Raw genomic sequence first — 25,719 nt, forward strand, 5'->3', positions numbered from 1 at the left:
TATGTATAATATATAATACAAATATATTATACTTTTTCCTTTCCTTGCAATTAATAATGTGAGGTTATTTTCCACTTCAGTTTAATATAAAGATATTTAAATGTTTTTGCAGTTTTTCCTCTTTTCCAAAATGATGTGAGGAATTTAGTGGATTTTAGTACTTACATTTTTTCCATTAATTTCTTGGTTAGTGTTTTTTTTTTCTTATTTAAAAAAGAAATTAAAGAAAAATATTCCTTTGCTATGAAGGAGCTTAAAAGATTAAAGTAGAATTTGTCTGGACAGAGCTACATGATTGTTTACATACTGAATGTAAGAGACAACATCAACATAAAACTGAGGAAGGGTTTTAACTCTATATTATTAAATGTTGCAAATATATATGCAACTGGAATGGCACATCTGTTTTGGTAATTCAGTTTTTAACCCAGCATTGGGGTATGTGCTTGTTGTGCTGTTTCTAACCTTGATGTCCTTCTTTTTCTTGTTTGTTCATACAGTGGCATTCTGTGTTACTTGAAATTTTACATCTTCCCTTGAACTTTATATTGGAAATTTGTACTAATTCTTTCAGAATCTAGGCTACAATTAGAGAAACATCCCTTGCAAGAAAGTAGTTGTGATACAAAGCCTGAAATTATCTCTGAGTAGGAATGCTTGGTCTGATATTCCAGCTGAAAAGAAAATATGAGTTAGCACAGCATGAAGAAACTTCTGTTTGTTGAAAGTTTATCTGTACAGCTGGAGTGTTCTGTAGATAAGGATGTCTTTTGCTGTAATGTTATAAAGACAGTTACTGAGCTGATGCAAGTTGGTATAAACTTTTGAAAGTCAGACATATATATTCAAATATTTCTTATGTGCAACATTTATTAAAATGCATTTGCTAGGCCATATGTCTTTAAAAGTAGCAATGCCTGTCAAATTGTCTCATTAACCTGTCTGGTTTTCTGTTATGACCATAGATTCCAGAGCAGTTTGGCCCAATAAGAACAGTAGCAGAGGGAAAAGGGGACGTTGTATTAATAGGAACCACTAGAAACTTCGTCCTACAAGGCACGCTATCAGGAGATTTTTTCCCAATTACCCAGGTAGGCTGTTGCCTTTCAGGATAATTTCTAAGTGTGTAAAAGCAGTAAAGATATTGCTCAAGTTTAAGCTTCATAAATATGCATCTATTTGATTTATTATTACAGTACTTTTGGCAATAAATAACACTATATATATGCATCTGTCTAAGACAACGTATTTTTGTAATGCTTTAATAGATAGTTTAGATCATTTTAATCCTGTTATAAAATGTTTAGTTTTGATGGTACTTTCCTTCTTGTCAAGAAACATTTCTGCTTGTGCAGGGTCACACTGATGAGCTCTGGGGACTTGCAGTCCATTCCTCTAAGCCTCAGTTCTTCACTTGTGGGCATGACAAACACATTACCCTCTGGGATGCTACCACTCATCGTCCTATCTGGGACAAGATTATAGAGGTATGAATTTGTTGAACACAACTCTACTCCTCTTACAGAACTTCTGAAGTAATAGGGGTTTTTTTCATAAGATTATTGACTTTAAGACATTTAAAAGTATTAAGTTGAGTAAAAAATAATGAGAGACTCATAAAATTTGTCTTTCTGTAAATGGACCTAAAACTCTTAAAAATGAGAATTTAAAACCCTAGGTTATATGGGTCTATGTGCTGTATCATACAGAATTCCATAGTATAGTGCTGCTGACATGGTGTTTTTCACTAGGAAGAGAACTACAAATACTAAGCTAGGAAATATTTGTCATTTAAAAGTAGTTCTGATCAGGATTACTGCTGCTACCACTATCCTGAGCATGATAGAATTCAGAAGAAAAGATATTTTTGTGACATTATTTGGCTTTCTTACTTTCTATAATTGGTTAGTATTTTTATAGATTCTGTTCACAAATAAACAAATTTGTGGTTTAGAATTTCACTTACTATTTCTGGTATGAAACTCGGTGTTGAGGTATTTAAGGAATACAGAGCAGAGGTTCAGGTTTTTACTGTGCTTAGATACTCAGTTGTGCATCTGCAGACTCCTAAGGGCTTTGGGGTAACACGTGATCTTGATTACTACATGTATCACTAGGAATTGATTTTTAAAGTACTTATTTTGGACACCTCATCATTCTTCTAATTGTTTATAGGTTGGAAGGCATTGGCTTATCTCTTAGAGACAATGGTGATGCTTTTACCTCTCTGTTATGAGATGCCACTATCATGATTTTTTCAGTCTTTTCTTTACATTGTTTCAATAGATGTGAGAGTGTCCTTTATTGGAGATAAATGTACTGATTGTAATAATGAAGTTATTTCTCAATCTTTATCTGTCCTCTGTACAGTAGAAAAGTTCAAAAACTGCTTCAGGAAGAAATAGAACCTTGTGTATATATATATACCCAATACCCAGGTTTGCAGATCAAATTGTGGCCAGTAACTTAGAGATGACCCTCATGTGACTGTTTAAAAGTGTGTTCTGTGCGATAAAGTAAATAATACTTTATTAGTTTACATGAAGTTTTAAAAATCTTAATTATACAACTTTTTTCATAAAAAAGATTGTTCATTTTCAGGCCTACATAACAGTTTAAGTTAGAGCTAGTATTGATAAGACATCTTGAATACAATATGTCTGCAGCAAGGGTTGCTGTTGCTGCAGGAAGTGATACTGTTGCATCAGGTTCAAGCAGTCTTACCAGAACAGCATTTGCCAAACTGCCTCTCACAGTGTCCCACTCTAGTTGTATGCACTTGTTAAATCGTGCCTGCTTGATGAATGTGGAAACTGGGATTCGTTTTGTCTAACCATGGTCCCATATTCTAAGATCCATATTTTTGTTGACTTCTAAATTAACTGGAGACACCAAATCAACACTTCCCCTGCCTCAGAGACGGCACTGTATTTTCACAGTTCAGTGCCTAGGTTATAAAGACAGATTGGTGTGTAGTGTAAGAAATTAAAAGAAAGGAAAAAGAAAGTAGTTCTTTTAATTTAAAAATAAACAAAACCCAAGGAAATCAATAGTACTAGGGATTTGGTCTGAAAAGCAGGCAGATAATTGCATTTTCCTACTTCCTTGTCATTCTAGAGTTAAAGATACATTAATATGATTTGGATTTAAAAGTAAGCTCTCCCCTTCAGTCTTTAGGGAAATGGTCAAACCTTCAAACATACCAAAATCTTAATCTGCTTGCAAATCTCTTGAACTGCTACAAAGATGCCAAATGCAAGATCAAATAAATACCAGCACATTTAGCCTGCAAACTTAAACAGTAAAACATATTTTCAAAAATCAATAAGCAGTTATAAACTAAATTTTCCTGTGTCTGTCTCAGTAGACTATCTTAAGGAAAGATAAATCTGTGGGTTTTTTTTGTTTTGAAATACAGCAATAGCCGTGTACTGTATTGTGCTGTATGGAATATGAACACTCTAGATTGCAGAAATCCTTCCCATGCAGTTCAGAGTGACACGACTGTGACACGACTGTGACACGACTGGAAAGTTTTACACAGACCTTCCTGGTCTTCAGCATATTTTGTCTTTGTGAAGACATGATTTAACTGTTTAGAAATGGTGCATGACTGGTTTTGTGCAAGTCTCATTTATAAATATTCTGATGTGGAGAGTAAAATCATTGATGCCATTTTTTATGCTTTCCTAATGAATTTTGGTTTTGTCTGAAAAAAAAAATCAGCATGTAATTCAGTTGCAGGTGATCCTTTACTCTGCTCAGTGTAAAGTTGTATGGTTTTGTGTACTTGCATACACTTTCAAAACCATTGGGAGTGTAAGAAGTTAGTACTTCTGAAGTATTTCTCATTACATGAACGATATACTAAGGAGGGCCTAGAGTAATGAAGATAAGTGCAAAATTTGGCACTTTGTTCTCTTGCAGTCTAAAGAAAAAAGCATTTAGAAGTTTGGGCTGATAGTGAAACATCATTAGTGGAGATAAGTACAATATAGGGAACAGGAGCAAATCTGTTAATCAAATAAGCTGCTGTCTTGGAAACAAGGTTACTGAAGTAAGCATCAGCTCAAAAAAGGACATAATTTTCCTTTTTCATCCTTTCTGTGCTCTGAAAAACAGAACTGGAGTTTAACTGATTATGATTTACAGAGAGCTTCAATTGATATTTAGCTCTGCTTTTGCATCTATAAGACACTCTACAAAACTTGTCATTGAAACATTTAAGCTGCTTTATTTACCTTGATTCTTTTGAGAAGGTTGATGGCAAGAGCAGTAGAACTATTAATCTAATTTAGATTGATTTGTTTTCCTCTCCATTCATTAAGACAAGATTTCTATTACCAGTTTTGAGAATAATCTCCCTATTAACCACTTGAAATGTCTGAGACTATATTTCATAAATCGATGACTGATTATCTAGAGTAAAATAGTATCATGTTAACCTATTTTTGTCATAGAGATCTACGTAAAAGCTTTTTAATGTAGTTATGAGTACAAGTTACTGCTCAGATTAAATTCACTGTTTGAACCTCTGGTTTATTCAAGAGAATATTTTAGCATTTACTGTGAAATTATACTTCTAATAAGTAAGCAAATTTTCCTTTCTGGACTCCCATAATGGCTTAGGACATGTATAGTAATCCTGATTCTCAACTATTCTCTGAAATTTCTTCAGAGTTAGTAATATCTATAGAAATCAGTCACTTTGAAATTAATCCTACAGCTAGCCTCTAGGGCTAGTTATGACAAACTGCTAAAAATGTGAACAGGTTTACTAAAATGGCTACAATGTGATACTGTTTTGGAATATAGAAAATCAAGAATGATATATGTGACTGGAACATTTTTGCTTACATTTAAAAAGTATTTTTGGCAGGTGTTAGAAAAAGTAAGCTATTTATTTTGGGAATTTCTGCTATAACCTGAAGAGTTCTGGAGCTTATTCTTTGTCTTATCATGTTTTTTAGGCACAGATTTAAAATGCAAGAAAAACATTGCAAACCTGTCTCCATAGTAATACACTGTACCAAGTAAAATGTTTTAAAACTGCATATCAAAATAAGAAACCCAGTTTATGCCCGTAATCTACCACCAAGCTGTAACTGGCAGGTGCTGAAAAAGGTGTTGGTGTGCACAGAAGCTAAGCTTTACCCCTTTGTGCAGAGCGATACATACCTCTGTTGAAGAAGGTGCTTGTTTGCCCTTTAGCCAGGGAGTAAACTGCAGCTTTGATAATTAATTGTTAGGTCAGTTCTAATTTAATAAGTTATTTTTATCTCTTACTTGTTTGGGATTTGTTGAGAAGCTGCCTTTGCCAATGTTATTGTTATGACATCACTTGCCAAGTTATTTTTAGATTGTGAGGAAAAGAAAGCGGTGGCCTTGTATAGCAGGAAAAAAATCTATTGGGTAATATTTCAGTCAGTTAATTATTTTTTCCCTCTCAAGTTTGTATTTAAAAAAATCCAAAGCAACAGACAACCCAAAAGACAACGAGAGACTTACTCTGTTCCTGAGGCAGATAACTGAACTGTGTTTTTGTTATAACTTGCACTGGTTAAAAAGTGTGCTTCCTTCTGAAACATTTTAGGATCCAGCCCAGTCTTCAGGTTTTCATCCTTCAGCATCTGTTGTTGCAGTAGGGACGCTGACCGGCAGGTAAGGCTCCCAGAGCTACACCTTAGGCACCAGCAAGCTCTGCATGATTTTTCCAGCTCATGTCCAAGTTCATGTTCTTGTTTTGCAGATGTGTGCGTGGCATACATTCATCCTCTTTTGATTGCTGTTGATTTTCAGAGTGAATTTATTTGTAGTGCCTTAGTGCATAGAAACTAGTGTTGGACCAGTGCCTCATGTTTGCTGAGTGTTACATGAACACAGAATGAAGAGATGATTTCTGCCCTGGGAGAGCAGGAGTCTGAGATCAGTAGGAGGAGATGGATTTGGACTGGGCAGGAAGTCTAAGTCAGTAGCAAGAGCACATGTGGGAGGTGATGTCACCATACTGGTGACCCTAATGTCAAACCTTTCTGTGCACTGTGGCAAAGGACAGGCTCAAGGAGGAGTCTGAGATGAGTTAACTTTGCAGATGTGTACAGAGATCTTCTGTGAGGCCTGTAGGGCAGCATAGAGGAAATCACATAGAATAAGGTTGCTCATTGGAAAATATAGCTAGTGGTTTGTTATCTCTAATGCAGTGACAACCAGAGGCTTTAAAAAATAATTGGCAAATGTTCCACTGTGCTAGACATAGTGTAAAAATGCATATTAAGACACTTGTTCTGCCTGAAGTGTGTAAGGCATAAAAAAGACTGACGGAACAAAGGTGAAAGAGAGTTTCTCTATTTTACAGAGCAGACTGAGCCCTTGGTCACACAGTGGGTGCACGGCAGACCCTGGGTTTACCTTGGTTGTCTGTCACGGGAGGAGGCAGTGCCTTTGTCGTAACTTCAACCTCTCTTTAATGTCACTTGAGGGCAGACTTTGCTGTTAGTGCTGATAACAGTTCCACTTCACTGAGAACATATAGGGTGCGTATAGGTTATGAGCCGAGATTCTTTCACATTGTATATAAATCCTATAAAGGGTTTACTTTAGTTACTAAATTTACTTTAAGTTGCTAATTTATTTACTAAAGTAAATCAGAAGGAGAAGCTTTCAGGGAAATCTTTACCTTGTTTTCAATAATTCAGTGCAAGTATTGTAATGCAAATTTTATCTTTGTCCTTTCTACATATTTCCACAGATTAAATTTTGGTTCATTAAAATTGATTAATTGAATTAAATGAAATTTATTTTAAGATAATGAATTAACTTTAAAAATAATTTTAAAAGCTAATCTTTCTATCAAAATAGGAGAGTCCTCTTTCTTGACTGTGTGCTTTACTTTGCTCTAGGATTTAAAGTAGTCTTCAGTTTAAACAGAGAAGGATTGTTACGTGTAATACTTACTTTATTCTAATGCATGTCATCTAGTAAAACAGACTAAAATCTGAAGATTGATATTGCGGTCAGTGTCTGATGTTTTTTTCTGGCAAAAAAGCATGGGAAAGAAAGTATCCTTGTGTTAAAGTAAAAGAAACCAAACTGAGTAGCAGTTGCTGTTTTTCTTCTGTTGGTGTAAAACTTCTGCTATTTTGACAGGAGAGAAGTTGGTCAAGATTACAGTAGATTTAAATTCCTTATAGAATGATTTATTGGCCTCTTTCTGTATTTACAACAGGTGGTTTGTGTTTGACACAGAAACAAAAGACTTGGTCACTGTACACACAGATGGAAACGAACAGCTGTCTGTAATGCGTTACTCACCAGGTTTGAGAACATTTATTTACTAGGTTAAAAAAAGCTTTTTTTTTTTAATTAAATTCAGGTTTGGTTTGATTTAAAATAATTCCCCATTTGCCATACTGAAGTTGAAAATGAATATGCTGTGAAACATTGGCAACACTGAATGGGTGGTGCCCTAAGCTCTGGTTTTCTTTTCCTTCCCTCCCTCCCCCACATGCTCAGTATGGTTTCACTGGGAAGAAATAAAAACAAATGTGACCTAACTGCATAGGTTGTTGCAATCAGTTTAGCCCAAAATGGACTGTAGGTGCTTCCAGAAGTGTTGCGTTTCTAACAGTAATAGTTGCTGCATAAAGTTGCTGTTTTGTAACATTGAAATGTGCATCGATATGCAACTGAAAAGAAAAAACAGAATTTTATTTTTTCGTTTTTCAGTATCAAGGCCTTTAAGAACAGTTCCTCTTGTCTGTGACACACTAAGATTTCAAAATTAGCCTAAGTTTATTCTTAGAGGAATAATTACAGTTCACTTCTGTGTTCATAGATGGAAACTTCCTGGCAATAGGTTCCCATGACAACTGTATTTATATATATGGTGTAAGTGAAAATGGAAGAAAGTACACTAGAATTGGCAAATGTTCGGTAAGTGCCCTTTTTTTTTTCTCCTGGTTCATTGTTGACAACTTAAGTATGTTTTGTAACACTGCATTAATACTGTCACATTGAGAGATACTGTTAATACAATATTCTTCTCTTTGTAGGGTCATTCCAGCTTCATTACTCATCTGGATTGGTCTGTTAATTCACAATATCTTGTGTCTAATTCAGGAGACTATGAAATTTTATACTGTGAGTAGGAATTATATTTAATCCTTTCATGCAAAGTTCAGGCAGTCTAATACAGATTTAAAATTTAAATGAGATCATATAATTACCAAGACAGACCATATGTTTTAATTAATGTATCTGGTGCAATCAAAAATCTATACAATTTGAGAATTAAAAGTGTCATCATGTGGGTTTTGGTTTTTTTCTTTTCCTTTTGTAGGGATCCCCTCTGCTTGTAAGCAAGTTGTGAGTGTTGAAACAACTAGAGATATAGAATGGGCCACTTACACCTGTACTTTAGGATTCCATGTTTTTGGTGAGTATCTTTCCTTTTAAAAGCTCTTATCATTCTTGTTATTAACAGACACTTGGATTGCCAGCTTTTTCTTACGAATGAATCCAGCTAGCTGGATTGCTAGCTTAAAGTGTAAATATTAAATTACAGCATAAGCGGGAGACAAGGAAGAAATCACACACTGCCCTTTCTGTCACACCTAGAGCTAATTCTCTTAATTTTTAATGTAAAGTGCCTGTTCTGTGGAATTATTGTTTATTGAGGCAGCTACTGGGCCAAATCCCCTGACCAGAATCAGTTTCATTTGCGCTAGTTGCTGTGCAAACACAGAAGAGTGTCATGAAGTTCTTAGAATGTATTTTGATACAACATATAGCTATTGAATTAATTGAAAGGAATGCAAGAAGAAAAATGTAACAAAATTAGTATGGTTTGTTCCCATGGGTTTTCTCTGCTGCCAGTTTTGAAGGAGCTTCTTGCCCCAGAGTACTCTAAAGCTTAGTGCTTATTCCACAATGCGCGCAGCTCTAGACAGATCATTACAAAAGCGTGTGTGTGAGAAGCTTCAATTCTTGAGTCCTCAAGATAAAATAGGAAGCCATGGTAGAAGTTCAGAGAAGAGTCTGGTTTAATCTAAGCAGTATGCAAGGAAGATTTTCAGCCATGTTTCAAGTAGAATTGATGCAGTGATGCGTTTGAAGGCAGTTAGAAAGGACATGTTTTTGGAACCTATCGATGGGATGGCAGTAGCAATATGCTGGAAGACATATTCAGATTTTGTGTAATTTAACTGACGAGCAGTGGTTGGGTATCACGACAACATACAGATTTAATAAAAAGAGGAAAAGCTAGAAGACTGGCTGCATATTGGCATGATGTGTTTCTCATATGAGAGATGAAGGTCCTTACAGAGCTACTAACGTATTCCTGGGGTTTGAGTATACCTGACACAGAGTCACAGAGCTGCAAAGTCTTTGCATTTAGCATCACAGGTCCAGATATTCTGATATGCAAACAATGTTGGATATTTCTTACTTTATAATTTGGATTCATGCTAAATATAGTGCTATTAGAATACAGGGCTGCTTGTGAGGCATAGAGTCATAGGAAAGGAGTGTCATTCCTGAGAGGACTTTTTTTCCTCGCCTTGCAATGGATCAGATATTGGAGCTATACTGTGGAACAAAATGATCTGTTAGGCCAATGGGGAGCTTGTGTAAACAGCATATACACTTTTATACTTAACAGGCTTCCATGCTGAACTGGTTTACTGTAAGATAAAACAATAGGGATGAAGAAGAAATAAAAGTAGCTGCTATTTTTAATATTAATCACAATTATCTTTTTAGTAATGTCAGAGAGATTGTGAGGATGTTCTTCAAATGAATGAAATCTTGAAGGGGTATAACTCAGAAAGCATATGCAATGCAGAAGGAGAGACCATGGTGCCATATATACCTTGGATTAATAGCTATGCAAATAGGTTCAGACTGGGAAGTGACAAAAATAATGCATAATAATTATAGATGAAGAAAAGAATATTAGAAGTCTTGCCTTCCAGAAGGATCAAATGAATGGATTTTTTTTTTTTTAATAGCTAGAGGAATTGGTAAAATCACAGGAATTGCTGAGGATGTGAGATCTTAAGTATTCCAGTGTCTTTTGGGAAAGGAATTGCAGTACAGTGACTAACAAGCAAGTTGTCAAAATCCTTCTGATACAGGAAAATAGATGAGCACCTAGAGGAGAGTTTCTTCCATATTTGATTCTGGGAAGTTGGAAAGAACTTGCTGAGAATGTAAATGCATCTTGTGTAGGAATGACTGTGGAATTAGGAAGGTGTGATCTTTACTGTAGGAAGGAGAAAGAGCAACAAAATTAAAATAACGGACTGCAAGGAGGCAAACTGCAAAAATTCAAAGCCCTGTTAGGGAAGATCTGGAAAAGGTGAGATGTGGTAGTTGCTCTGGATGGTATGAAGTGCACAAACTCTGCCAGCCCAGAGGAATGATAGGAGTGATGGTGAGGCACAAATTTCGTTAAACAGTTGTTGACCTCTCCTACAAGGAAGAGGAATGCAGGAAGTACAAGCCATTGGAGGATCAAGGAGACACATAAACAAAGCCTAACTATAAATGCATGTGATGGGTACAGGTATAACAGAAGGGCCATTGAAAATATTGGTCTGCTATGTGGGAATGAGAGATGACACTGCTAAGGCTGAAGTGTTAAAAAAACAGACACTTTTTTCTTTTCTAATATGTCTTTATTAGAAGAGTTACTATAATCTGATGGCTAGACCAGTTACTGCCAGTCATCAAAGGGTAAGGCCTCTGCTTTCAGTAAGGAAGGAGTAGATTGGAAAGTAGTTAGAAGTCAGACCTTTTCAAAGTATCTGAGTGTGATGAACCTTGTTGTACCTGTAAAAACAACTGGTTAGCATACTCTCAAGACCATTAGTACTTATCTTCAGGACCTCACAGAGAACAGGCAAAGTACTGGAAAAAAGGAGAAGAATGAATGTAGTATCTGCATAATCCTACATTTACCTCCAGAGCCCATATGGAGAAGATAAAATGCAAAGTTAGTGGCTAGAATAATAAATTGAAGAAGCTCATAAATTATAAATTGGAAACCAGTCTGGTAATGTTTGAAGTCACTTTACTGTTCTGTACTTTGGGGCCTCAGAGCAGCCAGTATGAACAGTCTTTAGATGCTTGCTGGGAGTGCCCCACTGGACATAGACGAAGCAATCATATCATCAAGGACGTGAGGCTTCTGGTATATTGATTTTTCAGTAGCTAGTGGCTGACTGAAACTAAGGATATTTTCTCACAGTAGTAGAACCACATTAAAATCACAGCTAGTGTGCATTGTACTTGCAAATCAACATAACCAATGCAGGGGGGGAGATGAACATTTATCTATTGAACACCTGTTTTGAAGCATGGGAACAGATTAGTCAGCCTGGAAACGTTTACTGATGATTCAGTTGAAAATCAACAGCATGTGAAGTGTGTTCAGTGGAGGATATTTTAGTGATACAAACACATGTAAATGTGGAGGACTAAAGACTTTAAAACACCTACTGATCTGTATGCTCTTGGAAGAGCCATGTGCTGCTGGATATGCAACCAAGTTCACGTCACGTGCCCAGTTTTAGAAAAATCAATATTTGAGGTGACGGCAACAGAAGAAATGTAAGGTGCTCTGCAAATCCCAGCCACATTGCCAGCAAAGCAAAGCCCAGACTGCTTGTGTTCAAAACTGACTAGAAGACTGTACACTGAATGTTATGTTTTAAAAAGTGTATTTTTTAATAGCATGGATGATAAAACAGGATGTATCATTTGTAGGTAGCATGAATCAGAATTAGCAAATTGTCTTGAGAAACAGAGGGATGGTATGAACAAGGAGACAATTTGGTTGAGACAAATAGGAGTTCACACACTTGAGCAGCACAGTGGTACAAATGCAGAACTGAGGAGAGCAGGCAAGGGAGAAGATCTGCACAGGAAGATCAGATTACTCTTGCATACAAGCTGAACGTGAGTCAACAGCAATATGCTGTTGTGGGAAAGGCAGATGCTCTGGTGGGATGTGTAAAGGGAAGGACACCATGCCGAATGTGAAGGAATCGTCCATTTATCAGCGTCTGCCTCGGTCACAGCCGGAGTAGCTGCTTCTGGCTTGGGCACGTTGGATCAACAGATAAAGTGCTGACTAGCAAGAATAATTACCCATCTAAATGTTGTTCTGGGAGAAGAGATGTCATGAATGAATTTTAGAGAAGGGAAGGGGAAACATGCATGGCAGCAATCTTCACATATGGGAGAAAAGAGATAATCTCATTCCATGCCTGCAGAGGATGGGGTAAAAGCTGACTAATTTTTCAGCAAAGGGAATTCAGTTTACATTCTCCGAAGAACTGACAGTGAGGCACTGGAATGAATTTTGAAAGAGCAGAGTCTGAAACTAAAAGCCTGCTCTGATCCTTTTCATGTTTCAAAATGGTAACCTTGTTTCTTAAACAGTTTCCTTTAGGGGTTATCTCCAGCAAGCCTGGCATAGTGACCTCTTGAGAAGACTCTTGCCTCTTTTCAGCTAGCATGTGCTGATTGCAAAGCCTCCTTTTGGCAAAGCAATTATTTACAACAGCTTTTCTGTGTCTCTTCATTCTATATATTCATAATCTCACAAGTAGCAATTGCTGTGTTTCTTCTTTGCACCTTCCTTTTCTTTAAGGCTCTTATTTACTGTCCATGATCTAGCAAAGGAGTGTTTCCACACACACACCAGGAGAATTAGGGGTAGTCCACAAATCAGTGTTTGGTGTTACAAATTATTTTAAATAAAATGAAATTCCTTATAGAGACATGGAATCACTTTCTTTTAATGCTTTTGAATTGCTTGACCGATGCCCATTTTGGTGTTGCCAGTGGCCCAAAGAAGAGAAGCTGGAGTGTGCCTGCCCTGTCCATAGGCATAGCCATCCTTCCAGGAGAGGGGAGGGGCAAGCGAGGGGGGCAACTGTCTCATCCTGGCCTGTAATAACAAGGAAGCAAGAGCAGGCACTGAAGTGGTGGGACCTCAGGGGGACACTGCAGAGAATGTGTGATACAAGGGCAATCATTGAAAATCATAATACCAAGACAAGGCCATTTTTTTGCCAGATCATAATGGCAGAACGTATATTATAGCTGATGATGTCAGTGGTCTCAGAAAGTTTAGGTAACATTTATGTTCAGTAGGAATTTGATAAAATCTGAATTATGAAAATAATTTCAAAAACTTCACAGTACTGCATACAAAAAAAAAAAAAGAAATGTCAATAACTGGTGGGATTTTATTACAATTACAATTTGTTGCAGGCAAATGTTCAGAGGTTTTGAAGGTGTGGTACATAGGTTTGGTCCTTGCATTGATGAGCCCACAGTTTAATATTAGAACAACACTTTGTGCAAGAACAGTAAGGAGTACAGTATGTGAACTTCATAGTAGCTTCAGTTTCTTTTCCAGGGATCTGTTAATTAGTAAATAACATTTTAAACTATATAATTTCTTGTATCATAGGTTTTAGACATTAGTATTGAAGAAAATGCGTTGAATCATACATAGGTAGTTTTCTAGACTACAGTATGAAGAAAGTATGTTAGCTCATATATAAACAGAAGGGAAAATAAAAGCAGTGACTGTTATTGTTCACATAACCATATGAAAATTCTTTTAGGTTCAGACACATGACAGCAATTCAGCAGAAATTTTTTTTCAGAGTAAAAAGCACATTGCTGACTAGAGAAAATAAAGTATTTGCTTATGTGCTTGATTTCCTATAATGGTCTGGTTTTTTTGCTGGTACTTAGTACGCATACTGACTAAGCTGCAGTTATTTTTACTGGATTATGGTTTTTAAACAAGTAATGCTTTATTAATATTTTAACAAAATATTAAGATATCACTTTTATTTCCATTAAAAAACCCTTTAATTAGTTTCTCTGTGATCCAGGTGTATGGCCTGAAGGTTCTGATGGAACAGATATCAATGCTGTCTGTCGATCACATGGGAGAAAACTGCTATCAACAGGGGATGATTTTGGCAAAGTACATCTCTTCTCATATCCGTGTTCACAGTTTAGGGTAAGGTATTTCAAAAAATTTTCCTCTGGTAACTTGCACAAATTTGTTAACTGTTGTTATCCTATTTAAAAAAAAAAAAAAGCATGAGAATCCAGCCTAAGGGATTTACTTAAGGTTGGTTGATACTGCAATCAAATTTAAAATTTGTTTTAATATTAAAATACTGTAAGATAATGATGTTATGCCTTGGTTTCATTGTTGCACGGATATTATCATTTTTAATGACAATTAACGTTCTCACTAAAATGATGTTTTCTAGGCTCCCAGCCACGTGTACGGTGGACATAGTAGCCATGTAACTAATGTAGATTTTCTCTGTGAAGACACCCATCTCATCTCCACGGGCGGAAAGGACACAAGTATTATGCAGTGGCGAGTCATTTAAAGGAAACATCAGTGTGAACATACACAGTTGAGTCGACCATGCACAGAACTTATGTATAAACTGTATATTTAAAACTTAACAGTATGTTTGCAGTTTAGCCTGGTCACTGTGATTTTTGTTTAAAAAATTCTTACAAACCTCAGGAAAATTATAAACCCTGTGCTGGTTACCTTACTCGGTCTAGTGATTTTTATTTTTTTTTCATTGTGTCACACCTTAAGAATGATTGTTTTCTCTTCTGTTGTACAATATGCAATGCAGTACAAGTTTAATATAAGAAATGTGGCTTGACAGTTTGCAATACAGTGGTGTCAGCAGAATGTGACTATCTATCTTAAATGTTTTCTATAAACACTGCTAAAATGGTCACAAAAATGCCTTTCAAAGACTGTATATATGTGCTTATTTGTTTCACTATCTACACTTTGTACTGTATACTACTTATTTAGAAAAATCTATGACAGTGTCAAGGTACTGAATTGTTTATGCTGGAGGATGATGAATAGATATAAAAAAGTACATACCGAGATGTAAGACGCAAAAATTAGTGTTCTAGACCTGAAAATGTGAATGCTGGTCAAGTTGCATCCTCTTGGGAATCGCACACCCTGGGTATCACCCATGAGGAGCTGTGTTCCCTTTCAAATGAATCAGCAGGTTACGCCCCAGTTTGACCTGGATATCTCAGCAGGGTTTATAGATGTCTATGTGGTTCAGGTATTCCGTATGAGTTTAAATTAAAAATCTTTTTATTTGTATATGAACAATTTCTTTTTGAAAGCAAAACGAAAAAGCTTGGCCACATCCCCATTATTGGTTGATATATTTAACTAATATGTATATTAATCAGCATGATGCTATATTGTACATGTATAAGATTTTAGCAATTCATAACAAATGGTAAGGCCATCTAGCTTTACTTTTTTATGCTTATGGATATTGTATATTTGTATTTTAAGACCAAGTAGACCAAGTCTAAAGATATCTTTTTAAGTGTACCATAAACCTGCAGAAGGTAAAAGAAGTCCTGGAAACCTACATGAGACATTAATGTGTAACTTCTGGCCCCTGTGTTTTGTGCATGGATGGATATTTATAGTATGAAATAAGATTGTGTTTTGCAATGAAGTAACAGTGGAGGTGGTATAAAATGGTTAAGAAGGCCTTATCAATGTTGATTGTGACACAGATTGAAATGTATTGTTTACTTTGAGGAATGTATCTGAAGAAATTTAAAAGAGAGGAGTTCTAAATGGACTTAAAAAAGATAATATTAAAATTTTGCTTGTAATGGACAGTAAACATTAATTCTTTGAACTCTAAAGCACTGGTTGTTTAGAGTGATTTAAACAAAATGGAATCAATAAATTTTGAAAATTTTTTATTTCATCTCCAACCTCCTACACTGAAAGTGCAGGACACCAATAAACATGTATTAAAATGAATTTTCAATGCATTCGTCATGTTTAGTAAAATATCTTTGTTTAAATCCTTGTAGAAGAGACAGGCTTTTACTTGACACACATTTGCAATTTCTCAATTAGAGCTGCATTTGAAAATATTTGAGAATAAGGTCTAGATTTTGGGCTATATAATTTCCTGTGTGAGCATGACCCTAGGAATGTGATCCCTAATGCACACCTGGAGAGTGAAACTCGAGCTTCACGGCAGGGAAGAAGGACATGCCACATGCTTTCACCTGCAAAATGCTTTGGTTCTGCCTCCTAGTACACATCACTTATTTCTGAGCTCTGGTGGAGGGCTGTCCTGCTGCACAGGTTTATTATGCTTGTGGCAAGAGCTCCTGACAGTTTCTCTGCTAGGAACTTGTCCTCAGGCAAGGGTTTCAGGGTCCCTTTAGCCTGACTGTTATCTAGCATTCTCACTGAAGGAGGAGGTCTTGCCCCCAGCTGCTTGTTCCCGTCCCGTGCAGCAGCACTGGAGTCACTGTAGCCATAGGGAGAACCCAGCTGGAAGATGGACCCAGGTTAAAATCAGTTCAGGGAAAAAAAAAAAAAAAGAAAAAAAGAGGCCAAGCAAGCAAACTACTACTACAAAAGAGAAACCCCTTTTCCTCAGTTTCCTCCTCCAGTTAAGCTGTACATCTGTATGGGTGCTTGTACTGAGCTTGGGCAGAGGAAGGAGCAATGTGGAGAAGAAAATTGGGCAGAGGAGCACTAGAACAACTTCTTTTGTTGATAATGTCAGTCTCACTCTGCTTGAAGTGTGTGAAACTAAGGCCCTACCCTTTCTAAGGTTTATCCACCCTGAGAGGCTTTATTTTGCAAGTAACAAATTCTCATTTTGTCTGTATGTGTGGCTGATTATGCCACAATACTGCCTGAGTGTGTTGTGGGTTTTGTGTGTTTTTGTTTGTTTGTTTGTTTCTTTGTTTTTGTTGTTGTTGTTGTTGTGTGGTTTTTTTTGTTTGGTTTGTGTGTGGGTTTTTTTGTTTTGTTTTGTTTTTGTTTGTTTTGTTTTTCTTTTGCAGGTTTTCTGCTTTTAGAATTGTAGGTGATTTTTCATTACATGTAACAGAGAAAACAGGAGCTGCAAATTGAGTTGGCTCATTCCCTTTTCATCCTTCTTCCACAGTGCTACTCTTGGGACATAATAATGTATTTGGTATCCCTTTCTTCATTTTAAGCTATTACACCTTATAAGAAATAGATGAGGAATCCTGCAAGTTCATGCCTACAGTTACTGATCAAAGGGGACTTTCAACAGTCCCATCCCTTCTGTGCCTCTGCTGCTCCTGTTTCTAACTTTTGCTGTTAAATGTGTCTTTGTTCCTCTATGAAAAGCTGATAAATGTATTAGCTGAACTGGCAAATGGTGGGTAACATCTTGAGCCAAATATCCGTTTGCCGACTGTTAAAGTGATTCTTCTTTCTTCATTCAGGAAATACTACACAATTTTGCCATTGTTATATATCATCTTCAGCTCTCCCCACTACTGTCGTTCTTCTTTGGTTCTTCCATTTATTTGTTTTCTTAGGAGTGTCTTCTTTTTTGCTTTAAAAGAATAAAAAAAAGAACAAAAAAAGTGGAAGAAAGTTATTCCTGAACTTTGTGCATTTCATTCCCTCAGCAGCACCTCGGGCTTTTTCACCTGATTCCTTCACCTGATACTCTGTCTGCAGCAGTTATTCTCCTTCCCTTCCATGTAGTGTAAAGCTGGTTCTCATGTCCATGGCTGGAGATACGGCCATGCTACTGCTTCTTCTCCTTCCCATCCCTGATCTTGGCTGCAGCAAGTGTAGCCTTGCTCAACAGAAAAAAAAGATGGATTTCTTCATGTTTCTTTTGTATTGCTGTTGTCTGCTAGGCGTTCAGCTACTCCCTTTCAACTTTCTTTGTTTCAAATCCTGTTTCTTGCTGTTTTTCCCCTCTTTTCTAGCATTGCTCTTCTATGACTTCAGCTTTTTTCACTGTTGTTGTACGGCATTTAGCAGTGGGGCTTTCTGATCCTGCACTCACCGTTACAGTACAGCTCTCCTATTTGTCCAAAATGATGAGCATGTGTTTTCAGGTAATGCTTCTGTGTCAGGATATTCAAAGCCATTAGCTGCTGAAATTGATAATATCTATTCTCTGAGTCTTAAATTATTCAGAAAGCAATACACATGCTTTCAAAAGACTTCTTCCTCAGCCTTCTATATAAAGCAAACACAGACTCAATCTGATTTTTAGGATCATCACCTATTTTCAGGTAGACGCTTTTCAGGATTTTGTTTGCCACTCCTGCCTGTTTTCATATATTTATTTTACTCCTAAAAGATACATATTTGTATTACATGAAAACTAGATCTGTTTTCAACTTATTTCTGTATGCACTATTCAAATTACTACCCAAAAGATGATTATTACATAGGTACTTTTGATAGTGCTTGATTTTGATGGCTTGTTGAAATCTGACAGTTATTAACAATTTCCAACAGATAAGCTCTACAAAAAATCTATCACTTTATTAAAAAAAAATATAAAGTAAAAAAACCCCAGTGAATAAAGAAGATAAAAGTAAGAGAAAGTAAATACTTTTTCAATGCTAGTGAGTTAAAAAACCCACACCATTTCAAATTATTAAACAAATCCTCTCACATTAATTTTGTTTCAATGGATTTCTTACTATTGCAATTAGCATAAGGCAAGGTTAATTAATAAAAGGTGGTATTTCCTGTGTGAAATGTTTTGATGAAATTTATTCTTTGAAAGAATGTTAGAGGATATTATCTCTCTTGAAAATTATTCATGTGACAAGAGCTTGCAAGGGCACACAGACCCTTTTTTGCAAGGGTTGGCATTTTTCATTTCTTTAGCTTCTCCTCAGACAAGCAGGCAGTCTTCTTGTTGTGCTTTCTACTCCGTCTCTGGAACTAGGGCTGTTGACAGATCCCTCGATTGCATCCTCAGAAATCCTACAGATGGCAGGGAAAATGTCACTTTAATTACCAGTGGAAAGAACAGGCTTATGAGAAGCCTAAAGAGAACTCTTTTTCTTCCATCACTGGCGGGGATTCATAGCCATGCCGGAGTGGTCCGATCACTGCTGTGCTGCCCTGGCTGCAGCGGGCGGCCCGTCAGGAGAGGTGCCCCAACCCAGAGCACCTCCTGGCCCAAAAGATGGGAGATGAGGAACCTGCTCCTGTGGGGAAGGACAGAATTGCACCCAGATCTGTCTGCTCCTGGATGGAGGCTGCTGGCTGCCAGTTGAGTGAGTACATTAGCAGTTCATGCTCTTGGTGGGAGGGGCTTGTGTTTCTCCTTAGTCATGCTGTTCTGTGGCAATTCCATTTTTCTTAATGGAACAATTTTGCCCCCTGAATTTATGAAATAATTGTAGAAGACAGATACTTTACACAGAGGTATTGATGACAGTTCAGTCAAAGCTGCGACCTAGCACTAAGCTGGGTAGATCTTGTGTCAGTAGTGATACCATCTGTGAATGCCACTTGGGGGACCTTTGTCAGTCAGGGTGTTTTACAGCACTGTGGGCTCCCCTTGGTCTCCTGCCAAATGTGGAAGTGTAAAAAGGTGCCTCCTTTTGACAGCCACTATGCTGTTAGTGTCACCAGACTCTGTAGGCATTTCTTTGGACCTTGCATTTTGGGTGTGTTTTTATGAAAGTCTGATGTCTTGGACTCCATGAAAAGTGGTTCTTCCCACTGGCTCCACAGTCCCAACTTAGGACAGGTTTGGTATTACTGTCTTTTGACTTTCTACAAGCTACATGAAATTAATTTAGGCATTTCCATTCATTGGTAGTAGAGATATCTGTACCTTAAAGATGGCCTCTTTGGATCTAGTCTGAGGTGCTGAAGTTGCAGCCATGAGAATTGCGACCTGCTTCTGGATCTCTGTACAACTGAAGAGGTTTTTAGCAGGAGCTTCTAAGAGATGAACACTTTAAAAATCTGACCTGTGGAATTACTTGGAATAAACATGTAGCCAGAGGGAAGCAAATTCAACTGCTCTGTGATTTCTGCTATCAGCACTACACAGGCTACATTTGCTTTAGATTCCAGGTAGTAGGCTAAAGAAGATTCCTTCAGGCTGTCCAGTCATTATGGTTAGGAAGCAGAAATTAAAAAGGTGGGACGAGTTCTGCAGCCACGTCACATGAGTGCCATTTGTCATTGCATTACATTGCCCTCGCACTGCAGAGACGTGCTGAAGAGAGACCAGGCTGCCTGAGGCAGCCTGAAGAGAACAAGAGAACGCCTCTCCCTACAAAATCAGTTGCGTTGGCTGCTCATTCTGGATTCAGTTTCTCATTAAGATAAATGTCAGCATTTTAGTGCTCCTTCCTTCTTGCCCAGCTTCTCCTTTTCAGCAGATTTCATTGACATCATAATTCCGCATTTACTACCTCAGTATATAACCACAGGAGAGGTTATTGTGCCAGAAGTTCAAGTGTTTTGGCCTCTTTACAGCACCTAAAAAGAGCAGAAGCTGGGCTCTGAGAGCCTCTGTCTACAGCTTGAACAGTTGGAGAGCTAGCTGACAGGAGGCTCAGTTTATGTGAAAAGCCCTCTGGCATTTCCCGTATGTGCAGCTCCTGCTCAGCAGAAAATCTGGCCACACACAGTTTGGTAGCCTGGAGAATCCCAACTATCTCTGACCTCATGAGCACAGCATCAGCTTTGTGCTGAGATCTTTCAGATGAGATTTGGGTGAGAACACCACTGCTCTTGTTACCCAGCCATGACAATCCTGGCCTCTTTCTAAAAAGTTCAAGCCCAAACAATCTTGACCTCCCAAGAGCAAGACCAAGGACATTTTAATAATTATAAAACAAACAAAATGAAGCAGCTTCTTGCCTGGGTCCGTACAGACTTCTCTGCAAGAGACAGCAAGATACAGACTGTCCTCTGAAGGCATTACGTTATGCCTTGACATGGAATAGCCTGTGTCAAAACACAGGCTTTGGCAGTGCTTGGATGGGGCTAAACCATAAGGCAAGGAGTATTTCTTCAAAAGTTACTTAGTTTTAACTAGAATTGGAAAGGAAAACTAGAATTATCCAGTGTGTTTATATTTCCCATTCCTTCCCTTCTGCCACCACTCTAGCATGAAAGTGTATCTCTGAGGATGGGGAGGCTGGACCAGTGTTACCTCTGAGTACCACTGAAGTCTGTGTGGTCTTTGGAAACACCCTCTGTGGTTTGGCTTTTGCACACTGAGTGCCTACACACTTGTAGTTTACTGGTGTCTTTTCCTTAAGTTATGTGTAAAAGTTATTAAGGAAAGATCACTGATGCCCTTGAACAGAAAAGACCACTACAGGTCCCCAGGGCCTGCCTGCAAAGCAGAGGCAGCCTGGAAGGCTGCAGCTTCTTGCTTCAGCTTCCCAGTGATTGCAAACCCTGCTCTCCCGAGGCATATCGGGAAAAACAGAAGTGCCAGTAGCCTCCTCCCTTTCCAAGAGAAGGTACTGACTGTACCCTAACACCATCCTGAGAGCACAGTTGGACACTCCCTTTCCTTGGTTCCCACCTTCACTTAAGGAAGTAAAATAAAACAGAATTAAAGTATACCAACAGTGTATTTTTTCCTACTTATTCTCTGCCTTCTTCCATACCACCCCCCATTCCTGTCTTCTTTCCCTTCTTCATTCTTTTCTCACCTTAGTTTTGCCCTTTTCATCTATTTTTCTTTTCTTTCACTTTCTTGTTAAAAAAAAATCTGAAAACTCTGTAATTCCCTCATTTCTTTCCAGTCTCCATTCTCATATTCCCTTTAACTCCTGCTGGACTCTTCCGACATTTGATCCCTTGTTCCAGCCTCTTGTTTTTTCTTCCTCACCCCAAGACTGGCTGAAGCACTGCTACAGAAATCCAAGTTTTGGGGACTCTCATGTTGCAGCCCTGCATCAGCTTCTTTATCTTGGTCTTCCTGCAGCATGGCCCACACTGGCTGCCCGTGCAGGCGGCGGGTGATGTGCACTCCTTCGCTGCCAGTGCCTCACCAGGGCTGTCTTCTAGGCTGCCATAACAAATTGGAGCTGGGACCTAGACTTTTATCAAATGGTGCCAAAGATTGCAGGGAATGTTCAAGTGGACAAACACATGAGCGTGGTGATGGGTGAAAACCAAACATCCAGGACTGAATCCTTCTGAGTTTTGAGACTCTTTGGATCTTACTTTGCACCTGAATTTGGTGACTGTATTCTCTCTGCCCTAGTGAGGTGTCCATGAAATTGTATAACTGAAGCCTAACTTCAGCTTTTGCAAAGTTATGAGTCGTGTTGCCATCTGAGGAACAATTGTTTTAGAAACAAATGCTTGTGTGTATTACTGAACACGTTATAATGAATTGGTACAGTAAATTCTTCCAAAGGGTGACTTTCACAAGGCTAAATCCTCCATGCTTAGGGAAAGCCTTCAAAATAACAAAAAGTGTGTAAAACAAGCTGTTGTGGACATTTGTTTTTCTTGAAAAGAGCTAGGCATTTTTGTGGAAAAGCCCACCAGAAAGCCCAAAAGTTTCAAGAGAAAGCTCTGAGCTAGACAAATTCTGTGGGAAAAAAAAAATAAATCACAAAACTCTTCCTGCACACACATGTAGCTCTGGATGTGGCATTGACTCACTGAGAAAAACAGCTGGGTGACCTTGAGAATCCTGATATGAATATCCTGATATGAGGATATTTACAGAGGACAATCATCCTCCTCCTCCTAACATAAAAACTCTGAAGTGCAAACAAAACAGGCCTCAGGGCGGTCACTGGAGCAGGACACATAGGGGGCAGATCCATCAGGGTCTGCCATGCAGAAGGTCTCAGCTGAGCAAGATGTGACCCTAGGGACAGCAGTTTCCTTGTGCATGTCTTTGTTGGGCCACACAGGAGGATTGGCAGTTAGGGAGCAGTGCGAGGGGAAGCGGGAAGGCCGGCGAGGCCAGCAGGATGGAGATGGACTCTGGTGGGTCAGAACTTCTCCCTGGGCAAAGAGCAGGTGAATTGACAAGGCTACAGCTTTAAGTCTCTTAGAAGACATGGTTCTGATAGCAATATAGTGTAAGATTTGTCCCAGCAAAACAATTATTACACATTTTGGTCATGTCTTTCAATCAACACTGTGATCTGGTGGACACTTGAACCCATGAATGTTGATGAAGATGCCTCGTGTATTCTGATACAACAAAGAATTTTAACATTTTCTATTTCTGTGCCAGTAGTGGCCAGGAAGACTGGTACCTGTAACAGTACATAAAATGTATTCTCCTCTCTCTTGCTTTTTTTTTATATAAGAATAAATAAAATGGCCAATATAACTGACAGTAACCTCATATATTCCGCATTTCTGCATCACTTCTCAAAACACCTTGGGAGCAATTAAGCCTCCCAACCCTTTGCAAGAGTAGACGTTGCACAAGTTTATGGCCGGTGAGGTGCTGCAGCTTGCCCAAGGACAGTACCTCTCCTCAGAAGGCAGTGCAGGTAGTGAGCCGCAAGTGATGGACACCACCCCCATGCCCTACATGGCTGTTTGCAGTCCCTTCTGGGCAGCTGCCAGGGGCTGGATGTGTCATGCTGGGGCGTGTGGTAGCTGTAGCTTCAGCTCCTTTTAAAGATTCACGAGTCTCTGTGCAACATCAGGTGCCCCTTTACGCTGTGCAGCCTACAGACCCAGATAAAAGTCTTTGCAGAAGATGTTTTTGCTTACTCTAGTTTTATATCCTAACCATGGCATGATTTACATACATTTCTTTGCCTGTTTGATTTGTGTCTGTTATAAACCTAGCTTAAGGAAATTACACTTTAAAAAAACAGGTTATCAGTGAGCTCACATATGGATTTTATTCTTTTAATCATGTTTTAAGTTCTAGTACAATTACCACGAAACTTTCTAGTTTAATAATCATCCTCCTTGCCTTATACGGTCATCTATATGTTGCATGTGCTGGTCAGTGACCCATACTTTAAAGGATTAGTGAGATGATAGTAAGAAGAAAATAGGTTTTATTTTTGCTCATTATTTCTTCATAAGCTTGCTACCCTCAGCAACCCTATCACAAATTTCATGGATGAGTTTTTCCAAGCCATTGTCACTTGGAGGAGATTGCATATCAGATCTATAGTCTGACAGTTGTTTTTTTATATAAACCATACATGTTGTACCTTCCAGGAAATTTAGGATAATTAATTACAAGAAAGGACTATAAGCTTTGGTTTCAGACAAATTAGGAGGAGGTCCTTTAGTAATACAGGAACTTCTTTAGGAGACACCTTCTCTCTTTGAAGTGAGCTTAGATTAATTTGTGGGGTAGTTTGGGAAGAGGATGGCACAGATCTGCTGTGGGACAGGAAAGGAAGGAGCTGAGCTGTGTGCTGATGAGACAGAGAAGGGGTAAGGGTTCCTTCACTTGGCCCTTCAGTAACTCTGTCCTTAATTACTTTTTTAAACATGTGACTGATCATTGAAAATAGCAACTATCAGCTCTGTATTAGCTACCAAAAAACAAGCCTGTCCTTGAGTAAAAGGCATACACGTTATTACTCCCATGAGTTTTGCTGCTGTCATATTATTGTTGTTGTTGTAGCAGATTTTGATTTGGTATGGAGCTGCAGTAGGCAGAAGCAAGGCTTGACAAGCCAATGGTGAAACAGTTCTCTATGACACCAAACCTATGGGCTTGATATTTGCAAGATTTAGTGGCATAGGTTACTATTACAGTAAAAATAAGGGTTGCATTAGCTTGAGTATATGGAAACCTTAACTGTTCAGAGAAAAGGAAATGAAAATGTAAAGTGTTTATATTAAAAATGGGGCATGTTCCCCTGGGACCTTGCACAGCCCTGCAGCTGGACGTGCTGCCCCACAGCCCACCTTCCCCAGCCACACTGCCTGCTCCCTCCCAAAACTGTCTCTGCACACAGCGAGAGGAGCTACAGCTGCCTTGGCCCTCGTGCACCTGTGTGGATGGAGGTGGTTCTCTGGGAGCCATCGGAGTGGTGGCACCCAGGACACAGACACGAGGAGAGAGAGGGCCAGAAACCATTTCTGCCTCGGATACACTGTGCACACTGCCTGGAACCTCACTGCTTGCTCTGGGATTACATAGTTGTTGGTTTGTTTGCATTTTTTTTTTGTGTTTGAACTGGGTGATGCAGAACTGTGAGAGATCTGTGGGAGGTAGACCCAGAGACTGTCAGCTTGAAAAGCCTTTACTCTTGAGAAGTGCCAACCAAGTTATGGAGACCTACGTATGGAAGACCTGAGAAACAACTGCAGTACTTGGTCCCCGAGTGTCCAAGATCCCTGAGGATATCCAGATGATAACCCTTCCCAGTTATCATGTTTTACTAGTGGGCACTGCATGGCAAGAGGCAACGAGATGTGGAGTGGGGCAGGGGAAGCTCCAGGGTTTGGATCTGCCGGGAAGCTGTTCCCACCGATGGAGATCGTCATCACCATGTGGTTCGGGCTGCTCAGAGAGGTGGCAGGAGGTGACTGAAAGAAGAGCATCGGGCCAGGGCCAGGACTGGGTTGCGGAGTGGGGAGGAGAGGTGGACGGGGGAAGCAGCAGGGCTGGGAGGTGGCCCAGGGCGCCCCAGGGTGGGGGGAAGGTGGGTGCGGAGGATGGACGCGGCTGACAGCAGGACGAGAGGGCTCGCAGGGAAACTTCTCTGGGGCAGGCAGGAAAGGTGAAGGAGCAGAAAAGACAGCGTCCCTCCAGTCTTCACTGGGAACAGCATTTCTGCGCTTGCTTCCATCCACAAAGCACCAGTTTTCAACGGTGGTATAAAGGACCCCTAGAGCACTTGGCAGAGGTCCGCAGC

General features: G+C 38.9%; 1 protein-coding gene across 1 annotated transcript; it reads left to right on the top strand.

Annotated features, from left to right (window-relative positions):
* Positions 1-965: 965 nt before the first annotated feature.
* On the top strand, positions 966-15,074 carry LOC103774677 (echinoderm microtubule-associated protein-like 1; the record flags this gene model as incomplete). The annotated part of the gene is made up of 9 exons (XM_008942096.1): positions 966-1,091; positions 1,356-1,487; positions 5,594-5,661; positions 7,226-7,314; positions 7,835-7,932; positions 8,052-8,139; positions 8,339-8,434; positions 13,920-14,050; positions 14,310-15,074. Coding segments are annotated over 9 exons (954 nt in total), but the record flags the coding sequence as incomplete, so codon positions are not given.
* Positions 15,075-25,719: the final 10,645 nt, after the last annotated feature.

Source organism: Merops nubicus, unplaced genomic scaffold (assembly GCF_000691845.1).
Source record: "Merops nubicus isolate BGI_N331 unplaced genomic scaffold, ASM69184v1 scaffold2436, whole genome shotgun sequence".
NCBI lineage: Eukaryota > Metazoa > Chordata > Aves > Coraciiformes > Meropidae > Merops > Merops nubicus.